A 22,053-nucleotide genomic window follows, 5' to 3' on the forward strand; every position below is an offset into this window, starting at 1 on the left:
TAGAATCAGAGACCTCTCTATTCCCCCTGGATGACCAACCGTCCTAGGACTTCTCTGCTGCTTGCCTGTGGGATCCTGAGGACTGTTAGGTAGCTTTTGTGGCCAGGAGGGAAGGGAGGCAGCTGCTCTCTGAGAGCCATCCTGGTGACCCCAGGCCTCTAAGCCCCCTGCCCTCTGGTGGTCCAGCTGTTCTTGATGATACTTCACCCCTGCCTATCAGAGCCCACACAATTTGAGGCTGAGAAAACCATGATGAAAGGCCTTTTAAACATCAGAGACTGAATTAATTATGTACAAATAATAGGGTGCCATAATCAAGATAAGTTTCTTTTATCTTGCCAATAGTCTAGATGTCACTGGCAGCTCGGCAGTGTGGGGCCAGGCTCCTTCCCTTTCACTGCTCTGCTCTGGGGTGTAGCCTCATGGTGGCCATGCCCACGTCCACGGTCCCACCAGTGGGGGTACTACCTCGGGTCTCGTGATTCCCCCTCGTGAAGCAGCCATCTCCTGATGCCCGTAGTGGAGGGATCAAAGGTGGCCAGCATCCTGTGAGTGATAAAGCCAAAAGGAAAGCCCTTTTGGCTTTCAGCCTGACCCTTCAGCCTGACCCACCAGAAGGAATAGCACAGATCCAGCTCTTGGGGACACCACCAGCCCAGGAGCACAGCTGGTCGCCTCATCACACCATCTCACCCTGGCAGACACCCCCATGTTATTGATAAGCTGTTCTGTGTACATCTGCCTATGCCCTCAGCCAGGTGGGCAGCTCTAAGGTGGGAGCTGGAGCTGGCTCAGCATCCCTAACCACGCTCGACCTTGTACACAGTAGATATTGGTAGTGATACCTGAGGCTATACTGAGTTGGCCCAGGCCCTGGTCCCCACAAGCAGCCCCTAGGAAGCCCCTTCCCTCTGGCCACACCACTTTGATGAGCTTTCTGGGGCCGTCAGGAAGAAGGAGGGGCTCTGTCTTCTAACCCATGTTCACATGCAGGGGAGAATTAGTTTCTAGGAGAAACCGAGGCTAAATCAAGGTGGGGTGGCCGGCTGCTCTGGAACTCCCTTGACAGCCCTAACTTGGCTGCACATGCCCAGAAAAGCAGAGGCTGTGATGAGGATGCTCTGAGGTTCTGCGTTCTGCCCAGGAAGCTCTGGGTAGCAGGTCACAGACCATGCCCTGAACTAGGGCCCAGGTATAGGTACCATTTGGATTGATCATGCACGGGATTATTTACTCCTCCAAAGCAGGCTTCTGTCCTTATCCTGTGTGTTATTTTGAGGCAATTTTTGGGGTTTTTTGCAGTTTTTGGCCGGGGCTGTGTTTGAACCCGCCACCTCCACCATATGGGGCTGGCGCCCTACTCCTTTGAGCCACAGGCGCCACCCCCTGTGTGTTATTTTAACTAATGCAAAAACAAAAAATATCCTTACCTTTCCTGAACTCTTTTAGAGGCACAAAGTGGGGTCAACTTAGGATAGGCTAAGTCCCATGAGGTAGGAGCAAAGCAGCCTGGAGAGTCTAGAACAGAAAAGCTGGCTATGGATGCCCGAGCAGCTGCCGCAGCTGGGATTACTTGGCTTCCCAGCATCCTCTTTCCAAGTGACCTTCCCATTACCTCATCATTTGGGTAGGCATCCAGCTTATCCCTATAACAGGGAAAAGGTGTGGCCATGTTTGAGTGGAATGCACCTGAAATGAAACTACACCAGCTACATGTTTAGAAAACTGCTCAAGGCTCTGGCACGGGCTTTACAATTCAGGAAAGAAGCCAAAGGCATGTGAAAGGGGTCAAGAGCGAGCAGCTCTTTTCCATCTGCACAGACATGCCAAGGAAAGGAAATTAATGTGCACAACAGCAGCAGAGCCTCTAAATAGATCTTGAGAAGGACTTCCCAACAAGGACTTGTTGGCTCACAGTGTTGGCTGTTGAGCAAGGTAATGAAATCTTTGCTGGGATCTTGATGAGCTCACTTCCTTATCAGACATGTTCTCGTGAAGCCCTGGGAAAGAAGGGGGTGTGTCAGAAATGATGGCATGAATCTTGGCTGAGTACCCATGATCCCACATTCCCTAGACCACTAAGTGTAGGACACTCCCCTGCTCCATCAGGTTGTCCTTTAGCAAACTGAAGCATCAGGAGAGAGTGAAAGAGCCTGTCTCAAAGGCCAGGAGAACTGGATGTTGACCCAGGAGTGACACTGATTCCAAGCACCTTTTCTGCCGAGTGAAGTGTTGGCCTACACAGACTTTTCCAGGGCTCTCCAGAAATCTCTTTAAGTGTTTACATTCTGTGTCTGCATGAAATGCCCAACTGGATCCAAATTAGTATAACAGGTGTGGATTTTCCTGATTTCTCCACTGTTCTCCACCCTCGATACCCTTGCCAGCCTCCAGGCTAGTTATATTGTCACCAACACTGGCTCCAACCCAGAAGGTAGGTAGAGAGGAGAGCCTCAGATATGATGATTAATTCTTGCCCCAGAAAAGGATGGAGGGAGTTTTCCTTCAGTTATCTTGCTGTCCTCTAATAATTATAGGATTTGGTTTTGTGCCAATTTTAAAAATCATTAGTTCAAATCATATGGTAGTACAAGTGCCTAGATTTTTTAAAAATTTCAAAGTATCATGAGGGTATAAACGATTAGGTTAACAATATTTGCACTTGTTAGGTAAGGTCCCTGTTATAGTTGTGTCCTGTACCCAGGAGGTGTGCCATGTCCCTGTACATTGTGCCCATTAAGTGGGAGCAACCACATCCCCCTCGCTCCTCTCCTCCCCCCAACTTGAATTGAGTTTTTCTGTTATGTGGGAGTAAATTAGCTCATCTACTGGCTTCATGTTAGTATTGAGTACATTGGATTCTTGTTTTTCCATTATTGTGATTCTTCTCTAAGAAGAATGTGTTTCAAATCCATCCAGGTAAATACAAAATATGTAAAGTCTCTATCTCTTAATGGCTGAATGGTATTCTATGGTACACACATACCGCAGGTTGTTAGGCTATTCCCTGGTTGGTGGGCCCTTGGATTGTTTCTACATCTTGGTGATTGTAAATTGAAGTTCAATAAACAATCTAGTGCAAATGTCCTTATGATAAAATGATTTTTTTCTTTAGTTTTAAAAGAAAAACTAGATGTCTAATAATGAAATTACAGGATCACATGGAAGGTCTATTTTGAGTTCTTTGAACCAAAAAACTGCCTAGATTTTTAAGAAATTTCTGTGGATATGTAAGAAATATCACATGTATATTCATGGTGCTGTTCTCTGTCCAGTGCATATTCCTTGTACTTGCTGTGAGCTAGAGTCTTCAGGATCATTGCCTGTTTGTAGAGTAGAGGCTGGTTCATATAAAACAGGGTGACATACACATTAAGTCCCCAAAGAGATGTCATCCTGACCACAGTCCAGAGTGTGGTTCCATTGGTGTCTGTGGGTAAGGAGATGTGCTGGACATGAGACCTGCTCTGTGCCTTTGGGAATGGATAGTATGTTTGCCTAGATGGAAGGCAAGGGAGAAAAAGAGGAAGAGGAAGACATAATATTAGTAAAGACTTGAAGTTAGACATAGTGTTAGGAAGTTAGGATGATGGGAGAGAACACAGCTAGAGTAGAGAGTTGTGTTGGGTGTTACTCAAGTGGTAAGGATGCCCCAGCACAGGGTCTGTGTGCTGGGCTGAGTTGTCAGAGCTGCTATCCAACCGAGCCCTGTCATGTTCCTTGAATTGTGTATCTTGTATTTTTCTGTGGTGTTCTATACAGGTAAATTCTGCCTCCCTGTATCAGTCAGGATAACCTTGGTAATGTTGCAGTAACAAGCAACCCCAAATCTCAATAACTTCAAACAACCAAGACCCGGCTTGATGGAGCAGTTGTCATTTTAAACCAGTCATCATGTCAGAGGGTCAGAGCTCTGGCAGCTCAGCGCTCCTGCCTAGATGCTGCACACGTCACTTCCACTCTTGGGTTTCTGCCCAGAATGGGTCACATGGCCTCATCCAGTCATAAGCAGGCTAAGAAGTACAATCCTATTCAGTGCCTGGGATGGAGGAAACCAGAACCATTTGGGACTATGTAGAACAACTGTCACACGCCCCACTTCTAGTAGACACTCACCAGAGGCTGGGCCCAGACCTTTTTGTCCCCTCATCTCCTACACCACATCAGACCTTTGATGGAGTTTAAGGACTGAGCCCTCTGTGAACGCTGAAGATGTCATGGGCTCTCAGATGGCAAGGAGCTCAGAGGTGACCTGATCCAGTTCCCCCCTATAGAGGACAGGAACCCCCTTGTGTGGCTATCAGGCTACTGAGCATTTCTCAGGACGTTGTCAGGCTCCTTTGATAGAAACTTCTTTCTCTGATTCAGCCCCAAGCCCCCTTCTCATAACTCATAAAGTGATGGCTTTGATTTTACTCCTTTGCTTGTGGTTAGTCTCCCCCAGCAGCCTGGTATGACAAGTCTTTTTAAAAAACTAAATATCCTCGTTCTTGCATGAGGAATTTCCTTTGTTGTGGTTCATTCCTTTGTTTATTTATTTGTTCTTTCTCTGTGGATCCAGCCAGGCAGTCATCACTGTGGGCTGCAGCGTCCTGGGCTGTGTCCAGGCTGTGTGCTGGGCACTGGTGACTGGGATGATAAGGGAAATAGGCACAGTTCCTGTCTGCACAGATGTTAGGTTGGGGAGGATAGGAGCTTAAGCCACAGTGCCAAGGAATATGGGGCATGCCATTCTGGTGTGCAGGTCCTGCCCCTTCCTGGGTCACCTGGCCCTGTAAGTATGCACTGTAACTCCTCTTACTCTGCCCCCTGGAACTGAGCATGCTGTAGCTGCTGCTGCACCGAGTCTCTCTTTCAGAAAACGCCATCTCCCCTGGTCTTCATGCTTTCTGATTCCAGCTCACTTTGAGGAACAGGACTAAACAATATTGACAGTTAGCTTTCACAAAGAGCATGATCAGTAGCAATTCACTGGGCGTCTGCTATATACCGTGTGGACCTCAGAGAACCTAGACTCTTCATAGGGAAGTAAGACAGATGTTCTTTTCTATATCCTCTTGCCAAGTCCAACTCTAACGAGAAGGCTCTGAAAGGCGGAAGGAAGAGGGCAGACCAGCCAGTGTCCCCCAGACCTGATAAATGGTACAGGGATGAGCTTTTTTTCTCATTGCCTCCTACATCCCACACTTGGTGCTGGAGAAGAGAGTAAGCCAGAAATGCTAGGGCACAGGGACAAAAAACAAAAGGGCCAGTAAAAGCCTGCTCTCTCCAGGCAAAGGACCAGAAAGAGACAGACAAAGATAGGATAGAAAAGAAAGAAATCAATAGGAAAAGACCTAGCAAAATAGAAAACTTTTAGACAATAACTGTTCTAAGTCATGCCAGGAAAAACTGTGGCCTCACCCCTACCTGTTCCAGCCAAGAGGTGAGTGGGATCCTGGATGCTACCCTCACTGGGCTGCAACCAGGCACTCCTGCCCCTGGGGTAGTGTCCATGAAGGCCAGTATGGAGCTGTGACTTCCAGCCCTGCCAGCTGGTGAGGAGGCTCCCCACCCACACCCCGCGGTTCATTGGAGACCATGCAAGAACTTGCACCCCCACTTGGCAGTACTGGGGTATTCTTTCCCTCCATGCTGGGGTGGTGTCAGAGAAGGCCTAATAGAGAGTCTGACATTCACAGAAGCTCAGTAGCAATGAAGCCAGCTCCCCTGCAGTGTGGGAGGCAACCATGTGGGGATCTGAACTCCCCACCCCCGCCAGCAGTAACAACAGCACACCTCAGGGCATCAGAGGGCCGAATGGGGAACCTGGATTTCCACCTCCACCTGGAAAGAGTGAGGCTGGGCCTCCTTGCTTTTCACCTGCCAGAAGGGTATCACGAAAATCCAGTTAACATGGTAGCATGAAAATGTCCTGGTTTTAACTGAAAACCATTTGTTGTATCAAGAACTAAAAAGATTTCAAACTTAATGGAAAAGACCATCAGTAGATATCAATGCGTGGGTACTAAACTGGACTTCATCAAAATCAAACCTTTGCTCTGGGATGGCCCATATTAAGAGGATGAAAAGTCAAGTTACAAAGAGGGAGAAAATACTTGCAAAACAAGATCTGATGAAGGACTAGTTTCTAGAATACATAATGAACTCTCCAAACACATCATTGAAAAATAATCCAATTAGAAAATAGAAAAATACACGAAGAGACTTTTCACTAAAGAGGCTACACAGGTGGCAAATAAGCACACATACCAAAAACTCAGCACACTAACCACTGGGGAAATATAAAGTAAAACCACAATGAGGTATCATGGCACTGCTACCAGAATGGCTAAAATAATTTTTTTTAATTGACAGTGCTGAATACTGATGAGAACACAGAAACTAGATCACTTGTACAGTGGTACTGGGGATGTGAAATGGTATATCCCTTCTGGAAAAAAAGTCTGGCAGTCTCTTAAAAAAAAACTAAACCTGCAAATACCATATGATCCAGCAGTTGCGCTTCTGGGTGTTTATCAGAGAGAAACAAAAACTTACATTTGCACAGAAATGTACACTCAGTGTTTTTAACAGCTTCATTTGCAATAGCCCCAAACCGGACACAACCCAGGTGTCCTTAAACGGGTAAGTGGTTAAATACACGGTGGCACTCAGCAATGGAAAGGAATGAACTGGGGACAAGGAGGCAAGCTGGGCTCATCTCCAGGAAATTTATGCCGAGTGATTAAAAAAAGCCAATTCTCGAAAGTTGCAAACTCTATGATTCCATCTAGACACCATTCTTGAAATAGCAAAATTATTAAAAATGAGGAACAGGTTAGTCGCTGCCAGGGGCAGGGAGTGGGGGCAGGAGGGAAGTGGGCGTGGCTACAAAAGGGCAGTAGGAGGAGGGGCCTTTGGTGATGGGAATGTCCTGTATCTTGACCATATGTCCTGTGTCCTGTGTCCTGGACAAGACATTGAACTACACTTTCACATGTTTCCCCTTGGAGGGAAACTAAGTAAAGTACACAGGGGTCTCTCTGTATCATTTCTTATATGTGAATCAACAATAATTAGAAATAAAAACGTTTATTTTTTAAAAGTATAGCATTTTTTGGGTGGCGCCTGTGGCTCAAAGAAGTAGGGTGCCGGCCCCATATACCGGAGGTGGTGGTTTCAAACCCAGCCCCGGCCAAAAACTGCAAAAAAAAAAAAAAATTATAGCATTTTTTGTGTGTGTGTTTTGTCAGAATCTTATTTTGAAGTTCCATGTAGAAACCGGAAGGAATAGTACTGAGGAGGGATGGCACCTGCTTTCTCCCCATCTCCACCTCATGGTTCTTAGAACATGTCTGCAGGATTCCTAGGTCACCCCTTGGGCCCAAACATCTCTCAGCCCCTTTCTTGCCCTGTCTTCCTGTGGTTCTGAGTCTGGTACTGGCAGGAAGGGATGGCTTCCTAGGGACTGTGGAATTCAAAGGCCTTGTTGTGAGGAATCCTGGGAGGGTGGGATGGTGTTGAATGGGAGCCTTGATTTTCCCTTCTGCTGGAAACTATCTGCAGGGGACAGCTGAGTGGTCACCCAGTATTGCAGCAGATGTTGGACAGGCAGTGAGCCAGAAATGGCCTCTGGGTGGCTCAGTCTGGGACAGGTTCAAATAACATGGCCTATTTAAAACTGAATCTCAATCCTAATTAGCACAAAAGAGTAGGGTGAAAGGGTTGGCTTAGAAGAAGTAAACCTGGCCGTAGACTTCAATTGATGTCCCCCAGCCCCACCTCTCCCTGGCCTTTTTTGGTCTTAAATCAGACGAAGGGAGCAGAAGAAGAGGCAGGATGGACAGATAGACACAGATGCCCCAGAGGGAAAGGAAGGGCTCTGGTGCGACCCAGAAAGCTGTCTCTGCTGGTGTCTGCTCTGCTATCTCACACTTCAAAGACCCGTTGGGGTCTGGTCTCCCTCTTCCCCCACCAGATGTGGGATGCTGTCCTTGGTGCTGAACACACACACACACACACACACACACACACACACACACACACACACACACACACTGTTGCCAGGATTGGGCTGTTTCTCCTTGGGACTTGCCCTTCCCACCACCACCCTCTGCACTTGTCTGTCCCCTTATCTCCTCTCATTGAGCAAATCCAAGTCATCCTGAAAGACTGCCAGGTTTCGGCCTGGGTGGAGTTCAGAAGCAGCCTACAGGGAGCCTGAGATTTGGCCCAAGGGATGACTTAGGGGTGTCATGCAGAACCTCTCGTGGTGTCTCTCACGTGTTCCCCACCCTTACTTGGGAATCACCCGTCTAGTCCCAATGCCCATGGACAGAGGGGACACACAGGAAGGCCCCAGGGAGCAGGCCACAGGCCTAGAATTGTGTTTCTCCCACTCTCAGTGCCAGTCTGCTGCCATTTGAAAGTCTTCCTTGGAGGCCTGCTGTCCCTGAGGCCAGCAGCTTGGGGAGCAGGCAGGGATCAGTCAGCATCTAACCGCGTGCCAACTCGAGTGGTCCTTTCCATCTCTGTGACTCCCAGTGTGAAGGCAGGGGTGAGGGCCTCGGGCCTCACAGTCCACCCAGTGCTCAGCCCTGAGCTCACACCCTCAGGTGGGCAGAGACAGACTGGGACTCCAGTCAGGAGCAGCGGGAGGGCATTCTTAGGGAGGATGGGGGAACTTCTGTCCATTGTTCCAAGGATGACTGCCCCGCTAGCTCCCCTGGGAGCCCCATGTCCATGAGGTGAGGGAATGTATAGTAGGGTCAGGCTGGTCTTTTCCCTGGTGGTGGAATCTGTGTGGTGACATCCTGCTCTGAGAAGGGTGTGGACCAGGACTGCAAGCCCTTTGAGGACCAGGAACTGGTTCCCAGAGCTGGGCACTGTCAGCCCAGCTGCCCACTTACTGAAGACACACTGGCTAGCCCCAGTGTCACCTGACACAGCAGATGTGCTGGAGAGATCCAGATTGGCACGCTCCAGAATTCTCTAGATGGAACTTCACCCAGTCAGGGGAAGAGTTCTGCTTCCCCTACCCCCATCCCATTCAGCCAGGCTATGCTGAGTTTCTAAACACAGCCTGGAATTATCACTGTACACCCCCCACACACACACGTACAGCAAAAATTATAGAAGAGGGTTGTTGCTTTCTCTGCACCTGGCCTTGCGTGCTTTCCTACTGTACAGTGACTCGCTGTCACCTGGTTCATGGGGACCCTGTCCTCACATGTACCACCTCACACCCGTGTTCCCTCTTCCTTCTCTGTGCGTCATTCCCCTCCACCAGCCCTGCTTTCCCAAACATGGGCAAAGAGATAGGAGTGGGGAATCCAGATGTTTACAGGAGAGGGTCATGTTCCTGTCTCACTGGGGTCAGAGTTTGCCAGACTGAATGGTGTAAGTACACGGGGTGCAGGGGTCAAAGCATAGACTCTGGGCTGCACGATCTGTGCTCCCATCCTAGGAAAGAGCTCCATGAACAAGGGCAAGTTCTCTGTGCCTTGGTCCCCTCATCAGTAGAATGGGGGTGATGATAACGCCATCTGCTTCCAGAAGTGCTGGATCAGTACCTGCTATTGTCATCTTTACTCTTGGCCCTTCCAGGACTCTGACCTCCCCTGAGCTGGGGACACCTGCGGGGCCTTCCAGAGATAGCTTCAGTCTCCCTGCCCATGGCAGGGTAGGCCTATTTCCACTTGCTTTCCCACATGGTTTATAGTGCCCATTACCCCTCTGCGATCTGTTCTGCCAGCAGTGTGGTACACCCTGGTGTGGGGCCCCCTAATTGCAAGGAAAAGGAGCTGTTGGGAAGGATTCAGCAACCTTGGAGTGCTCAAAGCAGCCCACTGAAAAGGATGATTGTTTTTGATAAGGCTTCTCACAACCTTGGCATTGCAGCAACCTGGGGGCCAAGGGCTGAAGGATCTCAGGGCTGGGCAGGAGGCTATGCTCAGAGGACAGGGCCAATAATGGAATTACAAACTGGAGAATGTTCTTTGAGAAGCCACTGGGGGTTTGACGGCTAGCTCTCTGTGCCTGGCCACCAAATCTGCACTAGACATAGTTAATGGGTGATCCTGGGTCCCAAGGCTGGTGGGGGTCCAGGCAGCTGAATAGCAGGGAGATATAACAAAAATGTGTGAAGCCAAGGTTTTTATTTTCAAGGGGATGACAGACTAACTGGGGGAGAAATTAACATAGAGAGGGCTTGACGAGTGTTACCCAAAGTGGGCTACAAGGAACCCTAGTCTAGCACAGTTCTCTGTGGAACAAAAGGAAGAGTGGGATGGATTTTTATTCATGCCATATTTCCATCTACTTGAAGAGTCAACATCCACTGAAGACCAATAAAGGGACTGGGAAATTCTGTAATAAAACTTTAACATTTTAACAATTTACCACCTCTTCACATCTTAATAATCTTTTACTTTCGTATGTTCCAAACATTTGAGGTGGGAGCCTTTTTTTTTTTTAATTTTTTTATTGTTGGGGATTCATTGAGGGTACAAGAAACCAGGTTACACTGATTGCATTTGTTAGGTAAAGTCCCTCTTGCAATCATGTCTTGTCCCCCAGAAGGTGTGGCACACACCAAGGCCCCACCCCCTCCCTCCTTCCCTCTCTCTGCTCTTCCCTTCCCTACCCCTCCCTCCTTCTTTCTCTCTCTGCTCAGGGGAGGGAGTCTTTTAAAACCTTTTTACCTCCTTAAAACTCTCTTGAGACTTCATATCTTTTGTATTAACCTGGATCGTGTTGGAGAACATTCTCTTTAGTAAAGTATCATAAGAATGGAAAAACAAGTATCCAATGTACTCAATACTAGTATGAAGCCTATAGATGAGTAAATACATGTCCACACAAGAGAAAAACTCAGTTTAATTCAAGTTGGGGGGAGGTGAGAGGGGTGAAGAGAGGGGGATTGGTGTGCTCTCACCTAATGGACACAGGAAAGGGTTCACGGCGTACCTGAATGAGGGGTGTACTACAAAGGGACCCTATCTAGCAAGCACAAGTATTGTAACCTAATCTTCTGTACCCTCATGTTAATCTGAAATTTAAAAACAAAAACAAAAACCTGTCTTATTTAGATGTGAGGACTGTTTCTAAAAGCAAGTTCTACAGACCATCCCAGCTGCACTGAATTTAAGCTACCCACTCCCCCTCCCTGAGCACGCTGACATTTGAGAGCCAGTGGATCGGTGTTTCCAGGGCACCCCAGGGAGCTCTGCTGTGGGGCAGTCGGGAAGGTGTGCGGAGTGTGTGCTGTAAGCGCACTCACTGTGGGGCTCCCAGGGCACGAGCTGCAGGGAGGAAGCGACCTGAGCCAGGAGGAAGGACTGGTGTGAGGCACGTGGAAAGAACATTTGTTCATTTGCTATCTAAGCTCAAGGAACATATTAATAATAACACCATATCGTCTGCATCCTGGTGTGGCCTCTGAGCTCCATCACTGGGGTTCCGAGGAGGAAATTGAGGCCTCTGCTGCAGGGAGCTGTAGGGTTGGACTTGAGAGGTGGGGTTGCCTGGCACAAGCCAAGCGCTTTGTCCTCAGCCCGACAGTCACCTCTCCACGTGGGCGCTTGGGGTGAACAAGGGCTGAGGGTGGTTGGAGAGTGAGGTGAGTCTGGCCTCGGGTGAGAAGTTCTGGACATCAGGGCAGCCTGCCTGTGGGGGGCCTGTCTGTAGGCTCCAGCCTTCCTGTTTTCAACTTCTCTGGCTAGTCAGAGGCTTGTGGAGCAGGTGACACAGTAGGTTGTACGTGTGTGTGGTGTATCTGTAGGGTGTGGGGTGTGTATATGTGTGTGTGCTGTGTGAGGGTGTGTGCTTGTGCATGTGTTCGGAGCTGCAAGGTTTGAGAGTTGGTGTCCAGAACACAGGTCGCGGGATATCCAGGCCCTTTTATTGCTGGTGGGTTTGCTCGGGCCTGGAGCCATGTGGCAGGGCTGGCGACTGAGTGGTCACTTAGCTGCTCTCAGCCCAGGGCTAACAGGCACCAGGCTGAGAGTGTGAGGCCACTGGGTTCCTGGTGGTCTCATTCAGTCAGTAACTGCTGAGTGAGGCCTGCCCCCTGGGCACTGCTTGGGCCAGCACCTCAGCATCAACAAGGTACACAGAGGAATGCTCTGCAGTTGAGGCTCTTCCTGCCATGATACAAGGCGATGGGTTTCTGTTTCCAAATGTCAGGCTACTGCACCAGCCCCTGCTGATAAAGCTGGTGTGTGAAGATTATACACCCGCCGCAATCCACCGCAACAGACTCTGAGGATACGTCCAGATTCTTGTTATGCGCTGCAGTTCTTATGTCAGATAGAGTGACAGCATGCAGGCTGTCCCCAGTGACCAAGATGCTGCTATGTGCCAATTCTCCAGAGACTAGGCTTCTCACCTGGTGGTCGGGTGCCTTCTTGGCACCCTGCGAGGTGCAGTGCCTTGCCCACAGCTCTCCCTCTTGTGTCCAGCTCAGAAGCCAAGGAGCCTCCTTCTTGGTGGTGCTGTCACCTCCACCTGTCTTTTCCTGCAGGGCTGCACAGCTCCAGGGGTGTAGACACGTGACCTTCTTTCCTAGAAGTGTGCCCTGAGGCTCCCTGGAGCCATGCAAAGATGGAGCTGGGGGTCTGTGAGGGGGTGACGGTCCTGGCACTTTGTTCCTCAGCTCTGAGAATCAGAGTTGCATTGTCATCACAGGGTTAGGAAATTCAGGGGTTGATGGAGGCTGGTCAGTGTAGAAAATAGTGAGACCTAAGCTTTGCTCCAGGGGAGAGGTGAGAACCACACAGGAGGGCCCCTGGGGCAGAGACCAGTGGGCAGAAAAAGAGGAAGGAGGTGCATTGCAGGGGGCTCTGGCCTGGGCTAGAGACTGCTGGAGGCGCAGGAGGCAGGGGCTGGACTGCAGGCCGGGGCTGGTTTGAGGAGTGGGTGTGTGCCTGGAATGGCAGGGAGAGCTCTGAGTTTTCTGGTTTTTAAACAGGAAGCCAGGATCAGTTCAGACATGGGTTCGAGGGTTATAAGGAGTTGTAGGGATTCAGGGAGAGAAATGTGTATGAGCGTTTGTAACCTGTGACACACTGGAGTAAAGGACGTATGTTAGTAATCCGGCTACCATGCCACAGAGCACAGGTTGGCACTCTGACTCTGCCACTCACTCCCCAGCTGGGAGTCTTCCCTCCGGGGGGTCTTCTTGCCTCCAAACTTGAAATGGCAACAGCTCCTCACAAGTTGGGGTTGTTCTGCAGGTGCACAGAAGGCAGCCTTCCTTTATATAGTGCAACACATGCTTGTAAGTGGGGCTTCTGCTCTGGCTCCCCTTCCCTCCTGTCATTCAGGGGGCCTTTCCCTGGCCCCAAGAATCTAGAGGTCTGGGGATTGGTAGGCCTTCTGCCAGGGATGCCACTTTGGAAGAGGCTCGTGCCCAAGTTTGATGTGCCCAGCCACCTCCCTTGGCCCGAGGGTGGTGCCAGCCAGGCTGTGTGTTCTTTCTGGCTTTCTACACAGGACCCTCGGCACCCTACACTGGTGCTGCCAGTGCCTGTCACTGGGACCCATCCTTCGTCCCTGCCACTGGGGGAGTATGGTTGAGACACCATCTTCCAGTTCTGGTGGGGGATTTGCGTGCCCATCCGCACTGTCCTTGAGCTGCCTTTGAGGTAAATTACCCTCTTTTCTGGAAGATTCTTTGCACTCTTGGCCTTGGCTATGACCTTCTTAGCCCCTTTACATGTTGATCTCTGTCTCCATCCACATTCTTCACTCCTTGAAGTCCTCGAATCCCAGGCCAGAAGATCGATCTTGACATCCCAGTCTGTGACTCAACCTTCCAGATACAGAGGTGGAGGGGCCGGGCCTCCTCCAGTTACAGAGTGGAGTCTTTGTAGTCAGTCAGCAGCATCTAAGATAGACCTACTGTGTGCCTGGCTTGGACACTGAGGGGTCACAGGAAGAAGGAGGTGGCAGCAATCAAGGAACTTACAGCCTACTTGGGGAGGTCTTATATTCTTATAAGAGAGCAAGAACAAGCCAGTTAACATCTCAGGAGGCAAAGAGCTGTCCACTATGGGAGTTCTTTGATAGGAGCTGAGTCTTGGAGTGTTAAAGCTGCCTGTGGAGCAAGCAGGGCATGGAGTTGGGATGGGTAGGGTGGGAGGCAATCCAGAGAAGGGAGGAAGAGGATGGTCCCTGAGCATCAGGGGCCACCTGATTGGAGGACTGTTGGTCATGCCGTTATTGATTAGTGATGTCTGTCACCGGTAGGAGAGGGGATGGTGGTGGCACGAGCATAGGTCAGAGAGAACCCCTCTACAGGACGTGATAGTTTGCTCCAGGAGCTCTGTCTATTTAAATAGGAAGAATACGAAGTCCAGATTGGTGAAGTGACTTTACCAAGGTCATACAGCTTATCATTGCAAGAGGAAAATAAGTATCTGAGGAAACCAGTGAAAGTCTTGCAGTGTAAGTCAAGTTCCTGGGCACTGAGTATCTGGCTCTGGGGGCCCAGGAGGTCCCTGCTATCATGGGGCACAATCTTGTATGGGAGAGAGGTCACTACAAAAAAATGAAGTGAGCACTGCCACAGATCAAGTCTGCTGCCGTGGTCACCCATGCAGGTGGCAAGTTCAGGGCAGAGAAGGGTAACTGCAGTTTGGGAGACCAGAGCTACTTTGGTGGCTGAGCAAAGCTTTGACAGATGGGGCACATTTGGAGAAGGCGGGATGGAGCAAGGCACACTTGACAGGTCACTGTCAGCAGCAAGAGGGGTTGAAGGGAGGGAGCACCAGGGCCACGGGAGTGTACTGTGGCTCCATATGAGAAGCAGCAGGCCCTGAGTGAGTGTGGTTGATTTACAACAAAGGATTGTGTGAGTGCTCAGGGCTTCTGGGAATGAGAAAGTTCCCAATAACGTAGAACCACAGGCTTTGGGCTGGTGGTGCCCAGAGGGAGGAACAAGGAAGGTTAAGGGACTTGTTCAAGGTCAGCCAGTCCAAGAGGTTCTCTTCAGACAGTCCCATTGTTCCCTCAGCCCTACCACCTGTCCTCAACCTTCACACCAGCCAGTTTGTGTGCCCTCTCCCTCAGAGGAATTAGAAGCTGGAACTCATCAGCAAAGTGCTGTCTCTCTGCACGGTAGGTTGGTTTCGGCCATGGAAAGCTGGACAGTCGGGATGTACTGAGTAGGTGGGTGGAGGGAGCTTGCTTATGAGCTCCACCCCATCTTGAAGAAAATGAAGAGACTGCAAAATAAAAATGAGCTCTTATGTCCTGTGGCTTCTTTGCCAAGGTCTCTGGTTGCTGGGGGAGGCAGGGGAGTGGGATACAGAGCCTGATCTGGGTTCTTTTCTGGCCCAGGTCTCACGCCTTGCATGGAGGAGACGCTCAGTAAATGCAGAACTGAAACAGACACGCATGTACAGACGCCTTCTTTTCACCCACAAGGCTTAGCCCTGTCCATTTGGGTCCTGTCTGGCAGGCAATGGGGAGCTGCTGGCCATCGTCTCCAGTCAGGGGGACAGCAGGTGGGATTTTTCATGGGCTGGCTCCTCAGGAAGTGGAAGTTGTGTATCTGAGACCAGCCTGAGCCAGCCTGGGTCTGTGCTAGTCTTCCCAGGGTGCTCTGTTTGCAGGGCACAAGGACCCCAGCCCTCAGCTTCCTACCTGTATGTAGCTGTGAGGACGTGAGGAGGTCAGACGGGTGTTGTCTGCTGACTGCAGAGGGAGGGACAAGATGGGTCAGCCTCATAAAAGGAGTTTGTAGACGAGATGGGTGGTTGGTCACTGCATCAGTTTGCTAGGGCTGCTTGAAGTTGGACTTCTAATTACCCACTGGGTGGCTTAGAACAATAGAAATTTATTGTCACTCACAATTGTAGAGATGACAAAAGTCCAAAATCAAGATGTTGACAGGACCACGTTTCCTCTGAATGCTCTAGAGAAGGAATTGTTCCAGGCCTCTCTCCTAACCTCCAGTAGTTCCTCGGCTCCTGGCAGCATCGTGCCAATCTTTACGTGGTGTGACCCCTGCCCGCCTCTGTGTCTCTGTGCCCAAATTTCTCCTTTTTATAAGGAGACCAGTCTTAACGGCCTGAGGCCCACCCAACTGACCCTCATAGCTAATCACATCTACAATGACCCTGTCTCTAAATACAATCTCATTTTAAAGTCCTGGGGGTTAGGACTTCAACATATGCATTGTTTGTGTGGGAAAGGGGGGATGCCATTCAGCCCATGGCAGTCCCTGAGGAGCACACCTGGCAGGCTCTGATTAGCCTTGGGGACCCCAGCACACACTCTTCAGCCTGTTACGCAAATGTGGAGGCCTCTAGTTACCCAGAATGCCTGTGTGCCCTACCACGAGCTATCCCCACAAGCAGTTCCCTTTGCCTGGATGACTCCTTTCCTCTTCCCTCTGCTTGACTGACCCCTATGAATCCTTTCATGCCCTGCTCGGGGGAGTCCTTTCTTGACCTCCTCTGAAAGATGCTCCCTGAATCAGAGCACAGACCACACTGTATTGTCATTCTTTATTATGTGTGTGTCATCCCATACCATCCACTTGTGTGTCTTCAGTGTCTGCTGCGGCCCAGCCACGTATGGAAAGGTGCATATCCAGTGTATGAGCCAATGGACCTGAGAAGGGGCAGACGGTTCCAGGGACATATCAGTCATAGCATGTGTCAATAGAATCAGGCCTTCCAGAGGGGTACTAAATGAATACTGGAGACATTAACAGGAGGTCAAACACACAGAGAAGTGTACATATCATACGTGCACAGTTCAGTGGGTTTCCACAAACTGAACACACTCATGTGACTGGCACTCAGATCAAGAAACAGAGCATTATTAGCTCCCCCTCCCCCGGAACCCCCTGGCTTCCCTTCCAGTTACTAGCTGATTTCTGTCACCACAGATTAATTTGCCTGTTCTTGAACTTCATGTAAATTGAATTATATTAACAGGTACTCTTTTTATCTGGATTCTTTTGTTCCAAATTATGTTTGAAAGACTTATTTATATTGTGGCACATTGTTTTAATTTGTCTGTTCCCATTGCTGTGTAATATTCCAGCATGTGAACCTACCACAATTTATTTATCTGGTCAACTGCTGACGGGCATTTGGGTGGTTTCTAGTTTGGAATTGTTGTCCATAGTGCTTCTGGATACTTCTATGTATACATTTTCTGGTGAACTCTGGGCATACGTCTGTTTTGTTTATACTTGGAAGGCAATTCCTGGGTCACAAGGCATACCCACGTGTTGCTTGAGTAGATGTGGAGATGTGGTTTCCATCCTCATACTCTTCTTGTTTTTGAAGAGTATGAGGATGGAAACCAGACTGTAGGGATGAGGAGGGAGGGAGAGCATCAGGAGTGAGGTCAGGGAGTTGGAGCATTTGTCAGGGAGCCCAGGAGCAGAGAAACTGAATCACAGAGGCTGCATCTGGTAGAGTTTTTTATCTCTGCAGCAGATCATGTAGGAACACTGGAGATGGAAAGGGAGCTGAGATAGCAAGAAATTCAGTCTCTGGTGTGGTCATGGTTAACTCGAGCTTCTCTGGGTGTGTGCTTAACTCCAAAGGAAGTCAACCCCCCACATGGGCCCACCAGTCTGCCTGGCTCTGCATAGCTCCCTCCTGGAGAGAGACCACTGCTGCCCTCAGGCTGACAAGGGTGGTGGCTCCTCAGTGGGTTGTACATATGGCCTGCAGGGATGACCCTGACCCTGACTGCATACCTCTGTAAAATATCCACAGAACTTGGAAACCTAATTAACACATGTATATGTAAAAATATAAATAAAAATTTAAAAAAATATATATCCACAGAACAAAAGCCAGTGCCTGGGGGACCCGGCAGTCCCCAACAGAATGCACTCAACTCTCCTGGGTGTCCCAGCCAGGACCCTCACTCTGGTGAGTGAGTGGGGAGGCCTCTGCCTACTGTCCAAGAAACAGAACATTATTAGCTCCTCGTCCCCCTCCACTTGTCCTCAGCGACCTGATTAAGCAAATAATGGCAACTCTTTTGCCCCTATCTCTTCCAGAATGGCAGCAAAGACAACACTCTGGACATGTTGGGCACAGACATCTGGGCCGCCAACACCTTTGACTCCTTCAGGTAACCACCTCTTCCTCCTGTCTCTGCGTGTGCTGCTCCAGCTGGGCCCCAGCTGCTTAGGGACTGAGCATCTGCTCGCTGATGGAATGGAGAGGGAAGGAGGGAGGTGGGGTGGGCAGGACCAGGCCACGAGGACGGTGGTCAAAGAGAGGTGGCCATGGGAAGGGGACAGGGAGGAGGAGAACCGTGGGTGGGAGAGTGTGGTGGCCCCCTAGACCAAGCCGGGTAACTGTTCCCCGCCCTACTTGCTGGCCTCACCCTCTCGGGGTCGCCTGGCCGTCCTTTGGAGCCCCTTGTCAAAGGCTCTGGAGAGGGGCTGCCCCCAGCCTTTCTCAAACCAGGCATGAAGCCCCAGCTGGCTGTGGAGTGCGTTTCCCCACCACGAACGAGGCACGGGGAGAGCCAGGCAATTCAGACTGCGTTCTGAGTGGGGGCCCCACGAGGCCAGGTCAGCCTGGCGTCTGTCCCCTGGGTAACCGGGCTTGTCGCCTCCTCGCCTCGCATTTCTCGTCCTCCCTCGCCCTCTAGCGGTGCCACCTGGGACCTGCAGCCCGAGAAGCTGGACTTCACCCAGTTCCACCGCAAGGTCCGGCACGCGCCCAAGCAGCCCCTGCCTCAGATCGACCGCGAAGGGTAAGGGGCAGAGGCGCTTACCGGGGCCGGGGCTGGGACGGCTGTGCCTGCCAGGGAAGCTCTTCTGCCCCACTGGGGACACACGGGTGGCCAACGTCCCGGGATAATCTCCCAGCCTGGCCCAGGACTGCGGGCTCGCTGGCTTCTCCCTGGAAGAGGGTCTCAAACTTGAGCTTCAGAATACAGGGGGCTTGTGAACACACAGCTGGCAGGGCCCACACCAGAGTCTCTGACTGACTAGGAGTGGGGTGAGGGTGTGCATTTCTAACATGCTCCCAGGGTGCGCTGCTGCTGCTGCAAAGACCACACTTGGGGAGCCCCTGGTGCACTGGCTGACTTCACAGGGGCTCATCACCCGCTGTTGACCGTGTTTCGGTACTATGCTCTCACAGCCTGGGCTGCCCTCGAGATGGGACTGTGACTCCAACCAGACACAGGAGTGTGGGGCAAATGGCTGCTGCTGCTTTTATCCCCTCCCCTCCCTTTATCTGTCTTTCTGAGTAGAGTCTTACTCTGTCTCTCAGCCTAGAGAGCAGTGGTGTCATCAGAGCTCACTGCAACCTCAAATTTCTAGACTCAAGCAATCCTCCCACCTGAGCCTCTTGAGTAGCTGGGACTACAGACATGTGCCATCACTCCTGGCTAATTATTTTTATTTTTTAGAGATGGGGGGGTCTGGCTATGTTGTCCAGGCTTGTGTTGAACTTCTAGCCTCAAGCCATCCTCCTGCCTTGCCTTCCCAAAGTGCTGGGATCATAGGCATGAGCACCACACCCAGCCTCTTTTATTTTTTAAAAATAATTTTTATTGTAGTAAAGTTCACATAACATAAAATTACCCATTTTAAAGTGTGTAATTCAGTGGCATTTAGTATATCACTATTTTATTTTTGGTATATTCACTATGGTGTGTACCTTCCACCTCTATCTAGGTTCCAAAACGTTTTCAAAACCCCAGTATAAACCCCTGTCCCTGACCCTCAACCCCTGGCACCCACTAATCTGCTTCCCATGTCTATGACTTTATCTATTCCAGAAACCCATAGAAATGGAGTCACATGTGACCTTTAGTTTCTGGCCTATTTCCTGTTATGCTCTGGAGCACAGTGTTTTTGAGGTTCATCCACATTGTAGCATGTGTCAGAACCCTGTTCCTTTTCATGGCTGAATAATGTTCTGTTGTGTGGACATACCACAACTGGTTTATCCACTTATCTGTGGTTCCACCTTTCAGCTACTGTGGATAATACTGCTATGGAGATTTTTGTAGAGTCCCTGTATTTAGTTCTTTGGGTAGACACTTAGGAGTGGAATTGGGGGTTGTATGGTAACTCTATGTTTAATTTTTGAGGAACTGCCAGACTGTTTTCCACAACAGCTGAATATTCTGCATTCCTACCAGCAGGATACAGGAGTTCTGATTTCTCCACATCCTCTCTGTCTATGCTTAATTATTGCACTGATGGCCCTTATTTTTCCTTCTAGCCCTCCCTTTCACACTTTTATGTGCCACATGTGTCCTCCTGCTGCCGTCATTGCCCTAACTAACCCTGATGGTCACCCCTTCCCATGGCAGACCTGGTCTGTCCTTGTAGTGTAATGAGCACCAACTCACAGAAAGAGTTGATCTCATCCCCATTTTAGAGGTGAAGGGGACAAAGTCACTTGCCTAAATAGCAGAGCTGTGACATATGGCCAGGCCTTCTGACACCATCTGTGCTCAGGTCTTCACACCAGGATATCCTCAGCCTCCTTAAGGTTGTCTTCAAAATGATGTATGTGTGTGCACAGATGTGTTTTTTGGGGCGAGCCCCACCACTTGAATCAGACTCTCCCAGGGGATCCCAGCCTCTTGCCACATCTCCTTCTTTCACTGTCCTACCCATCATGGGTTCCATTTTCCTTTGGGTAGAGAAGGGAGAGAGCTTTAAGTATGGAGGCACCAATTGGAGGTAGAGCGTGGGTGGGACACAGCTAACCCCACCTCACCCCATCTGCCCCTTGCTGCCTGCTTGGCACCCCCGTCCAGCCCAGAGCTCCATGGGGCTGTGCCTCCGCAAGTCTGTCTTCAGGAAAGGTGGCTTTGCTCAGCTGGTAGAATTCAGGACTGGGTTTTCAGCACAGGTCACTCTTGCCATCCTCCCTGCTGTGGATTGGATTGGAGGTTGGGTGTGCCACAGGAATGGGGCGAGCACCTCACTCTTCTCAAGTCCACGCAGCCAGTCTGTCAAGAGATACGCTGGGTCCCCGCATGGCTCTAGGTGCCATAAGGAAAATGCACAGATAGACACACTGTGTAATGTCCTTGCTTAGAAGGACATTCATCTACTGGGAAAGGGAGACATGAACCCATTTATGATTGAGACTGAATAGAGAAAATAAAATGACTAAACCACATAACGCCTATTTAGAGAGCAGGCAGCATCTAGGTGCAGGGTTAGATGAAGTGAATGCAAAAGGGGTTAGAAGAGAGAGTGCACTGCAGGATGCCACCCATTTCCCTGGGCAGCTCCAGTCTCTCCTGTGTCCCCTGAGAGCACAAAGCTGGTGAGACCAGTGGGGAAACTAAGGCTCTGTTGATGCTGCCTCACTGACTGCAGTGTCCAATGGGGAAAGCATGTGGAAAGCAGGCTTTCCAAAGGTGTCCGCACCAGTTCCTACAGGTTAACTAACTTCATGACAAAGTGCCATTTGCTAGAAGTGATAAATGACTATCCAGGGGAGGATAGATGCCTGTTGTGCTGAAGGGCATTGTCCCTTCAGAAGGAGAATACCAGCCACACCCTTGTCACCAGCTGTAGGCCTGAATTGCTGGCCACTAGGAGCCTGCCAGGCTTACTGAGTTCCATGGACACTTGACTCTCTGGTCAAGTCCCATCAGGTTCCTGGGGAGTCTGGGTGCAGTGTCCTGTGGCCACCTTGTGAGCAGGACAGGAACTGTGTCCCCCTTAGATTCCTGCCTTAGTGAGAACAGACTACTCATGCCAGCCACTGCAGCCTCCCTCACAAGCAGGGTACCAGTTGGTTGCCAAGGCTTCCTGCAGCCTCTGTTTCTATGGCAGGACAGAAATCAGAGAAGTCCGTTGCCTTGGAAACCCTGTTGGCAACAGTGACTCAGCTCATCTGTAGCCACCTCTGCCCTCCAAACCTACAGTCCTCCAGGGAGTTCTGAGCCCTGACCAGAGCAAGTCAGGGGGGACAGCAGCCTCCCCTATTTTCTGCCCTCTTTCCCAAGCCCTAGGGATGCAGAGGTGAGAGCAAGAGGCCTTGCCTGTCGTGTGCTAGGCTGTGCCCAGTGTGTGCTTGGAGCTCAGAGCACACAGGAGGATCT

The 22,053-nt window shown here is 50.2% G+C and overlaps 1 protein-coding gene across 8 annotated transcripts in view; it reads left to right on the forward strand.

Annotated features, from left to right (window-relative positions):
* Nucleotides 1-22,053, forward strand: part of CTIF (cap binding complex dependent translation initiation factor) — a 313,526-nt gene that overhangs the window by 92,215 nt on the left and 199,258 nt on the right. For all 8 annotated transcript variants that reach the window (XM_053571551.1, XM_053571550.1, XM_053571555.1 and 5 more), the window contains 2 exons: nt 18,017-18,090; nt 18,619-18,723. In XM_053571551.1, coding sequence (XP_053427526.1) covers nt 18,017-18,090; nt 18,619-18,723 — 179 coding nt within the window. The remainder of the gene's footprint in view (nt 1-18,016; nt 18,091-18,618; nt 18,724-22,053) is intronic.

The sequence above is a fragment of the Nycticebus coucang genome, chromosome 19 (assembly GCF_027406575.1).
Source record: "Nycticebus coucang isolate mNycCou1 chromosome 19, mNycCou1.pri, whole genome shotgun sequence".
NCBI classification, from domain to species: Eukaryota; Metazoa; Chordata; class Mammalia; order Primates; family Lorisidae; genus Nycticebus; species Nycticebus coucang.